The sequence below is a fragment of the Fukomys damarensis genome, unplaced genomic scaffold (genome assembly GCF_012274545.1).
Source record: "Fukomys damarensis isolate Sample0158 unplaced genomic scaffold, DMR_v1.0_HiC HiC_scaffold_38, whole genome shotgun sequence".
NCBI lineage: Eukaryota > Metazoa > Chordata > Mammalia > Rodentia > Bathyergidae > Fukomys > Fukomys damarensis.
In genome coordinates, this window is record NW_022900950.1 from 25,073,631 (window position 1) to 25,083,323 (window position 9,693).

General features: G+C 42.8%; 1 protein-coding gene across 2 annotated transcripts; it reads right to left on the reverse strand.

The window, feature by feature from the left end:
- Window positions 1–1,471: 1,471 nt before the first annotated feature.
- On the reverse strand, window positions 1,472–9,343 carry Gjb6 (gap junction protein beta 6). 2 transcript variants are annotated; one of them, XM_010633804.3, is made up of 2 exons: window positions 9,269–9,343; window positions 1,472–2,980 (listed from the first exon to the last, which is right to left on the reverse strand). In XM_010633804.3, the coding sequence occupies exon 2, from the start codon at window positions 2,963–2,965 to the stop codon at window positions 2,180–2,182; it is 786 nt and encodes a 261-aa protein (XP_010632106.1). In that variant the 5' UTR covers window positions 2,966–2,980; window positions 9,269–9,343; the 3' UTR covers window positions 1,472–2,179. The 2 variants fall into 2 exon arrangements, with proteins under 2 accessions (XP_010632106.1, XP_033615917.1); XM_033760026.1 differs by lacking the exon at window positions 9,269–9,343 and adding an exon at window positions 8,786–8,880.
- Between the last annotated feature and the right edge of the window lie 350 nt (window positions 9,344–9,693).

Genomic DNA, 9,693 nt, shown 5'->3' on the forward strand with positions numbered 1-9,693 from the left:
AAGAAGCCTTTGGAAGTGACAGATATGTTTATTTCCTTGAGTTGGTGATAGGATACCAAGGTTTTTTTTTTTTTAACCGGGAATTGAACTCACGCAGGACCTTGTGCTTGTGAAGCAGGTGGCAGAACCACTGAGCTAAATCCCTGGTCCAGTATCAAGTATTTTTATAGGTCACAGTTGGTCAAATTTGAAACACTGAATATGTGCAGATGTGTGTATATCAATTATTTCTCAATAAAGGAGAGAGAGAGAGAGAGAAGAGAAGAGAAGAAAGGGGAGGGAGAAACAGACATCACAATCCTGTGGGAGTCCCAAGGGGAGAGTGGGAGGGTCCCTCTGTTCACACAGACTAGGGGAGCACCAAGACTCTGCCACCTACCCTGTCCTCTGATGAGAGGCTTTGCTATTTTAAGGCTATTGCAAAATAAAGGAACCTGATTGGAGAATCAGGACTTATGAATGCTGACTAGTGATGATGAAGCTGTGATTTTTTTAAAAGGTTAGTTCCTGGTTTGTGTAGATTGGCACTAAAATAGTTATAGATGAAATGATAATCTAGGGTTTGCTTTAGACTATGAAAAAAATGACAATTTTTTCTGGAAAGAAATTCTGAAACAGGTCCTTTAGAAACCAGTGCACATCGAACCCTCTTCTGTATCCACTTTCCCATAGGTGGCCCCTCGTTAGGTGTCCTGATGCACAGGGGCTGTGCTCACATATGTGTTACTCCTGAGTGACTAGGCTGTACTGACTCAGCCACAGTCACACTGAGGGATTTGTGTGCCATCTATAAGCCCCTAGGAGAAGGGTTCCTATTTCAGGGTGTGGAGCTCTAGGTGCTCATCAACACCATGACCCCTTGAGGCCTTTGTGTGTGTTCTCCAAGCTGCTATGCTAGCAGCCTTGCTGTCATGGTGATATTGAGGTGCTGGATTCTTGAAGAGGCAGGGTCTATAGAAGGTAATCAGATAATGGGTGCACTGTCCTTGGAAGGAGCTCCTGCTGGTTTTGCAGGTAAAAGGTGGTTACAAATGGGCCTGGTAGAGTCCCTGAGTTACTTACTGACTTCCTGCCTGGTTGTGTAATCTCTGCCCCTCTCAGAGTCTGCTTCCATGAAATCATCCACAGTGCTTACCACAGCTAAGCAGATGCCAGTGCCATGCTCTGGAACCTCCAGAACTGTAAGATAAAGAAATCTCATTGTGTTGCTCAGCCTCAGGCATTTCATTACAGCAACACAGAGTGTACTAAGCAGCTGTGTAAGACTCCCCTAACCTCCTCTGTACCAAAGCTGAACTGACCCTTATCTCTTCTCCACGCTGAGGGCCTGGTCAGCTGCTAACCTCAGCCTCATTTACTTGACTTAAGGATGTAAGAATTCCTGCTGAGGTCCAGGCACCTCCACCCACAGTGACCCAGCCCAGAAGGAAAAGAAACTCACAGTGCACAAGAAAGTTTAAGCAATGGGCCCAGCTTTATTGAAGTGACCACACTCATATTTCTGTTGTTCACAATGATTGGCAAAAAGGCTAGTTTATAAAAGCTTCCCACTTCTGCATAGCACTATCTACATTCAGAAAACAGTAAAAATGTATTGTATAATGAACACTTTCCACCATAACAGTGTCATGACAGTTCACCAGTTTTTCAATAGACAATACAAAACAATATTTACAAGACAGGCCCTTTGCAAGTTCAAAATGTGGAGGCTTGTGATATATTTCTAAAACTAACATCACATATTTTTCCAAGTAAGGAGGGCTGGTCATTATAAAAATACATAAATTCAAAGACAGAACTAAAACATTCATTCCTATAAAAATATCTCTTACTAATAAAAGTATCAATTTTTAGATAAGTGCTCTTTATCAACAACAAGATATATAAATTTTTAGGAAACACCCACTAGGTCCGACAGTCCTTGTAGAATGAACTTGTTAAGTGATATAAAGGCTCAGTTGTCAACAGTGTTTTGTTTTCAGAGGACCATCTATCTGACTATGTTGCATGTGAATGGTGCACATATTCTATAAAGAGTGAACTCAAATTATCTATTTATTATGGAAGTCATTTATAAAGACAAACTGTTCAGCCTATAAAAGGAATTTTCATGTTGTCACTGCCTCCCAGGGAAGACAAATGTTTTCTCAGGATTCAGCTACATTTCACCTTGAAATACTTAACTTGGAAAACCTGTGATGGCATTTTGACCACTATCTGAGATCAACTCATTCATTTCATTTTGTTTACTCTCTTTTAGGGCATGGTTGGGGTGATTTCTTTGAGTCTGGGTTCTTTTGGATCTCCTAAAGCATACTTTCAGCAGCAGGTAACATAACTCAGCCACATTGAGCAGAATGCAAATCACAGATGCAGAAATCATAAAAATGGTAAACACAGTTTTCTCAGTTGGCCTGGAAATAAAGCAGTCGACAAGATTGGGGCAGGGGTCAATCCCACATTTCAGCACCCAGGGCAGGCGGTACCCATTATAGAGGAAATAAAACACATACATGAAGGCAGCTTCAAAGATAATTCTGAAGAAGATGCTGCTGGTGTATGTCCACCACAGTGACCCCTCAATGCGCACCTTCTGCCTTTTAATGTCTTCCAAGTCTTTGAATTCATTCTTCTTCTCTCCATGCCTGAACTTGCGGATGGTTTCATGTCTGTAGTAGGCCACATGCATGGCCACCAGCAGAGCTGGCGTGGACACGAAGATGAGCTGCAGGGCCCACAGCCGAATGTGGGACACTGGGAAAAAGTGGTCATAGCACACATTCTTGCAGCCAGGTTGCAGAGTGTTGCAGACAAAGTCCTCTTGCTCATCACCCCACACTTCCTGTGCAGCCACCACAAGAATCATGACCCGGAAGATAAAGATGACTGTGACCCACACCTTCCCAATGCTGGTGGAGTGTTTGTTCACACCCCCAATGACCGTGTGCAGTGTCCCCCAATCCATGGTGCTGGTTTATTCCTAGAAGACAGAAAGGAGTGACATTAGGCTGTGGGAAGTACATCTGGTTGATAAAACAGTGTCACAGATACTGATGCAAGCATATTTGTTTCAAATTAGTCTGTTGTATTTTATAGCTCCAACTCCCTGGTTGGCTAGAAGTTTTTCTGATAAGGAAGGCTCATTCTGAGCATTCTGTTGCTTTTGACCAGAAATAACTGTTTTAGGAGGAAGATTTAAGATCATCTTGATTCAACCGAATTCAGATTACAGGTTAGATTGCTATATTCCATTATTGGAGGACCACAGGTAAACAAATATGTGTCTAAGCTTTTTAATCACTGTGTGAATATATTACATACTTTATGTCAGTTTGGCTTTATCCAAGGGCTCACAGAGCTTCCACAGTAGGTTTTATTCATTAAGTGGCTTATTAAGCCAGCAAAAGTCATTCATTAGAATGATGTAATCTTGTTTGCAGCAGACTAAGATTTTAAAGCTGTTAGAAAGGTAGGAGACAAATGACTAGGCTCTCTACTGTGAGCCAAGTAGACAAACTGGGAAAAACAATTTCAGGAAGCGAAAGTACCATGTGAGCTGTAACTTACAAGACAAATGTTTGAAAACTCACATAAAAATAAGGATATGAAAAATAATATAACTGAGACCAGAGTGTGAAAAAGCAGTGGGTATCATCCTTGAGTCAAATGGTATAATTTTAACAGAACCAATAAAATGTAGAAATTCTTTTTGGGGTGTAGGGGCTCACACATGCTAAGCAAGGCTCCACCACTAAGCTATGCTGCCACCCCCTATATTATAAAAAATAAAATTTTCTAAAAATACTATTTCTCCTACTATAAGAGAGGTGTTGAGTTAGAACCTACATTATGAGATGAACTCTAGTCTTCATTCCCAAAAGAACTAAATCAAAGAGCACTGAAAAGTTTGCAGATGGGATCAGCACTTCTCCCCACGTAATCTGGAAGCTTCATTGTCTTTTTGTTGTTACTAGAATATTTTTAAAAAGTTAATTGTGGGTAAAATAGACATAAAATGTATCATATTAGCTAGTTGTACCGTTAGTGGTGTTAAGTGCATTCACATTGCTGTGAAACAGATCTCCAGAATCTTTGCCTCTTCCCAAGTGAAAATTTCGTATCCATTAAACAATAATTCTCTATTCTGTCCTCCAGACCTTAGCAGCCGTCTATTTTCTGTGTCTGTGATTCTGACTACTCTAGGTATGTCACATATATAAGTGGAATCATATATCATCTTTTTGTGACTAGCTTATCACAGCATGAAGTCTTCAAGGTTCATTCGTGTTCAGAATTCCTTTCCTTTTTCAGGAAATTCCACCAAATGGATTTACTACATTTTGTTGTCCATTCAACCTGTCAGTGGACCCTCTACTGTGTTACTTTTACCTTTTGATTGTTGTGAATAATGCTGCTATGAATAGAGTTTACAAAGGTTTGTTCCAGATCCCACTTTCATTTCTTTTGGGTATCTATATCCAGAAATGGGATTTCTGAATCCTTTGAGGATTCTATTTTTAATGCTTTGAAGATTTCCATAGGCAATCAGAATACTATTATTTAGAATCAAAGAGTGCCTCAATTCCCAATATCCTGATCTCCAAAAGAAGAAAAAGCCTCTAAGTGTGAACTGGGGAACCTGTTTAATCCCTAGCAAAGTTCTAAAACAGCATCATTATTTACTCTCTGCAAGAATTCAGTAATAGTACCAGTGACATATGTGACAGCAGTCATCTGGGGGGGCGGGAATCTATAGCAGTGTGAACAGGTGGTGGAGTCTGGAATAAGAGCCTCTTATTTCACCAGGGGAACAGCTGAGGGAAGCAAAACACTCTTTAGATTAGGGAAGATGATGGGCTGTAGGCTGTGGGGTTTGCAGCAGATGAATCAAACCTTGTGTCCATTTAGAAGTGAGAATTGGATCCAGGGCTTTGCACTCACGGAAAGCCATAGGGTTTGCTTTTTGTTTCTTTAGCTGAGAAAAATGGCATAGGCTGTCTTTAAGGCTGTAGTTTCTCAACCCCTGAAGCATCTACTCAGAGGCTGGTGAGCACTATTAGGGCTGGGGCAGAGAGGACTCACTGAGGAGCAGTGGTTTTGAGGCTCTGGCATTCAGATCTATTTATTAAAATTTTCCTTCTACTTATTCCATGGCCCAAAGAGACTTTCAATGTCCACAGCAAATTCACTGTTGATATTAAAAATTCATCTTAAATTATTATAAAATTAATTCTGAATACCTGCTGAAAGGCACTGTGATAAACTGCCCTACTGTTGCTGTTCTATCCTAGAGACATTTCAGGGTGTGATCAAGAGGGATGCAAAGCCGCATCTTGATGGTTAAGCAAGTTTTTGACTTCTCAAATAAAAACCCAGTATTCTCAAAAATGCTTGGAAATATATAGACTTTTAACTCCCAGGTAGGTAAGAAAGCTCTTTCCTGTGTTTTCTGTCATGTTCTCTGCCTGGACACGGCACACATGTCATCACTTGTCACCTGCCCTTCCAGGAAATAAGCAAATGGATCAAAGTGTCAGTGACAGCAGGACCTGAAAGAATTCTGCAGTTACAGAAGAGGTATATTGGTCCCAGCTTCCTAAACTGACCAGAAAACAATCTATTTCACCATGCTTACTGACTTTGATACTAAAAGTCAGTAATTTACCTATATCTTTAAAGGAAGAAAAATAAAATGCCCAGGTCACTATGAAAAATGAGGTTAAAGTGTGATACAAGTATGTAGCCTAATGTTACTCAAGACAATTAACAGGCAAAAAGCAAATCATGTGAATCCAAAGAATCTTCCTGCAAGTGTGACACAGGCCTTGATACTTTTAATGAGAGAAATGACCCAAGAGGACAGGATATTTCTAAGCTCTCCATCACTGACCTGGCCCTAAGGGGGCCTAAGGGTGTCAGGAACTCTACTCCACATTTCCTTTTTTTTTTTTGAGACAGGGTCTCACTATGTAGTTGAGACTAACCTGGAACTCACTAGGTAGCCCAGGCTGGTCTTGAACTCATAGAGATACTCCTGCCTCAGCCTCCCAAGTGCTGGGATTAAAGGTGTGCCCCACCACTCCTGGCCATATTTCCTGACAGAGAGAACTTTTCTGTTCCTTGGTCTAGGGAATCCTATTCCCTGGGGAAGTCACCAGTGAAGCACTAGGTATCTTTCCTGTGCGTCACTCTCTGAAAGGACAGTTCACTGCACGACCACTGGGAGACAAGTCAGGGTACTGAGCCCGGAGGTGGCTACTGAGCCCCAAACTTCCCAAAACAAGACTTCAGTCAATGGGAACACCTCTCTGTCCTCTCCCTGAGGAGCTACAGGAAGGTGGAGGTGACAGTTGGCTGGATTTTCAGCCAGTCTGAAGAGGACACTGGGCTCCCCTTACCCCTGCTGCCCAGCACTGTCAGAGGGCAGGAGCACCCTGGTCAGGGTGGGGGTCAGCCACGTGGGGCCCCAGGCACTCTGGCTTCACTTTTCTTTATAAAAACACATAATGGTGTGTGTGTGTGTGTGTGTGTGTGTGTGTGTGTGCAGGTAATCTTTCATCAGTGCTTTGCTTAAAGAAGATTGGAAGGCCCAGCACTCATAGGGAACCTGTCATTCATTTCAAATTATTTTCCAAAACCACCACATCCATTTGCACCTTTTGTAATTGTGGAAAACAAAATCTCTCTTTGCTTTCAGGCTTCAATAGGGCTGGGGCCAATGAAAAGAGCTTTTTAGTGAAAAGGAAACCATTATTTCCTGCTTTGTAAACGAGAAAAATTTTCACCGGTACCTTCCTAGTTCCCTTGTTAGGAGTAAATAGCTCCTGTAGTAGTCACTTTATATGAAAATGTTTACATTCAAACTTAAGAAGGTAAATTGTGTCTGGTTTTGTGGCACATCTAATTACAGTGAATAATTCCATACCATATTCTTAATCCTATACTAAAGGCCCAGTTCTAAATATTTAGCTCCAAAAAATAAATAACACAGTGATCTTTCCTTACTTCAGAGTACCCCCCCACACATACCTTTTTTGGTGATCAAGCCCAGGTCCTTTGTGCTGAGCTACATTATTTTATTTATTTTGAGACAGGGTTTTGCTAAGCTGTCCAGGCTGGGCTTGAACTTTGGGTCCTCCTGCCTCAGCCTCCCAGATTGCTCCCAGATTGGTACAGTCATGTACCATATCTGGACGAGAATGACTTCTTACAGTATGATGAAGATTGACTGTTCTTGCTTTTCATAATTCAAATCATTTAAGTCTACCGGCATTCTAACAGTGTAATTTCTTGCTTGTTTAAAAACTTTTTATTTAAGAATTTAATCACAGCTAATTTTACAGTGCCATTTTAATTACACCGAAGACAGAGCCAAACTAAATATTATATGATAAGCAGTGGAAAGGATCTTTCTTTCTCTAGATAGTTGGGATCTCCCTTGAATGAACTTTTCAAAGTCATTCAGCAGGAAGAGAGCACACTCCCCACGATGTCGAGCGAGGACTTTGTAGATAAAGGGAAGCAATATAAGCCACCGTGAACTCGAGCCTATGTCCAAGGATGCCCAACATGGCAGGCGTGGAGGTGAGAGGAGGATCCCACCTGGGGGCTCTGGACCTTCCTCCGATACTCTCCCTTACTGCCCGGAAGTCAGCCGGGGGGGTGTCACCTGCTGAACGAAAAATCTCGTCACCTTCTTTTAACTTCTCCCATGCATGTTCATTAAGTGAGCCTTGTGGGTAGTTTCTCATCACCCCCAGTACTGCTACAGGGTAAGTTTGGGTATTGTTGCTTCCTAATACTTTGTGCTTCAAATACATGCAAAAAAATCAAAGGTGGTCTTTAAATTTTTTTCCTCCTCTTCTTTATCCTCCTCCTCCTCATCTTAACACCCTATCCCAAACCTCAATCTCACCAAACATTACAAAAGACTAGCAAAGTTCGAGAAAATGGATACACCCTTACCACCAACTCAGCCATTAAAAAATCTCTCAAACCCTTTAATCAAGAAGAATCAATATCTTTCATCTCCAGAAATCTGAGGGCATCCCAGGAACGACCTGATAGTTGGTTTTCAAAAGGAATGACACAAAACTTCAGCAACTGTGCTTTCAAAGCAATGACTAAGGATGACAATGGATCTGTATTCACTTGTCTTCATAATTAACTCAATAAAAACGAAGCTTGTTTTTCTGCATATGTGTTTACATATAAAAGCAGACAATTCATAGACTTACATGTTTCTTACTCTATTTTGGAATTCAAAGAGTTACAAAAATAATTTCCATTAAGTTCAATTTCCAGCACCTGGATAATTGGTTAGCCCTTTCTATTCATTCAGGCAAACTTTTGTCCTTTGCAATCGTTTAAGTTCAACTACATTTCAATAAACCTGGGAAGAAAGAGAAATAAAGACTCTTGAGACCCAGTTCCACTCTCATACACCAGAGTAAAACTGAAATCTCACCAGTCCCCTTTCATGTACCAGGCAGGTCACACTGAAAACTTAAATCAAGACTGCATGGCCAGTGGGAGAAACAGACCTCACCGACCAAAAATTTGAGTCAAAACTTTTCCCACAATTTTACTCAACATCTAACCTAATGTACACAGGCTACTCATGGAATACTCAGCTGGAGTCAAAGATGCATGGTGAGAATGTACAGCCTAGAACTTTCTTTTCAGTCTACTGAACTTGTTTAGACCTTATATAGTCCTTTTCTTTCTTACCTCTCATAACACAGAAGGACAAAAAACAAGAAAAAGAGAATAAAGGCACCATTACCTGTATCAGATTTTTTTTGTCTTGAAAAAACAAAACTCATCAGTAGAGTAAGTGGACTGACCAGTGTCCTCTGGGTTTTAGCCCCTGCAGGACAGACGGGGGGGGCTCTTCACACCCCCAGTTATGAGACAGGCTCTTCGCACTACCCTCCCCTGCCCTTGGCAGGGTCCAAACAACACCCCCAAAGACTCTGCCTGATCCAACAAGCGACAAAGCTCTCCACAGGCACCGATTTGAGCAGCATCCTGCAATTCTAAGGAGACTTCAACAGGGCAGGACATTTTCTTCCAGAACACTGGTTAGATTCTCCTAAAACTGGGACGAGAAAAGCAACAAGCCCAGTTGAGGAAAGGAACAGGGCGCGTCATTACACGGAGGCACAGACTGACAGCGAGCTTCCTTCTAGGGGACACTGAGGCCGCCTGACCGGCGCCCCCCACCCGGCCCCTGCAGGTGTCACAGCTCCGCGCAGGCCGCACTCACCCGACCGGGCTCCGCGGCGGGAAGAGACCCCGCACCCCTGGAAGACTCCTTCACCGGCAGGAAGCGCCCACGGTGCCTGCACCTTTTAACTGAGAGGTGTCACCGAGTTTAATTACTGTTGCCCAGTACTGTCATTGCGTTTCACAAGCTCTTCGACTTAGATGACGCTGCCCACACCGGTCAGCTCCGCCACGACCCATCTGTTCACCCCCAGCGGCAGTTTGTCTGAGCTCAAACAGCAGCCCTTGGCCTGGCTTTCCGCTCCCCAAAGCCGGGGGGCCGTTCGCGATCCCCAGAAAGCAGAAACCCCGAAGCAGCAGAGGAAACGAGGGAAAGGGCCCGAGCTCCCCGCGGGCCACTCTCACACGGTGCCGAGCGCGCCTAAAACCTGTCGTGCGAGTCGGGGGCGCCGGGCGCGGGGAGAG

Coding starts and splice junctions, on each gene's coding strand:
- Gjb6 (XM_010633804.3), bottom strand. CDS start 2,965: ATGGATTGGGGGACACTGCACACGGTCATTGGGGGTGTGAACAAACAC.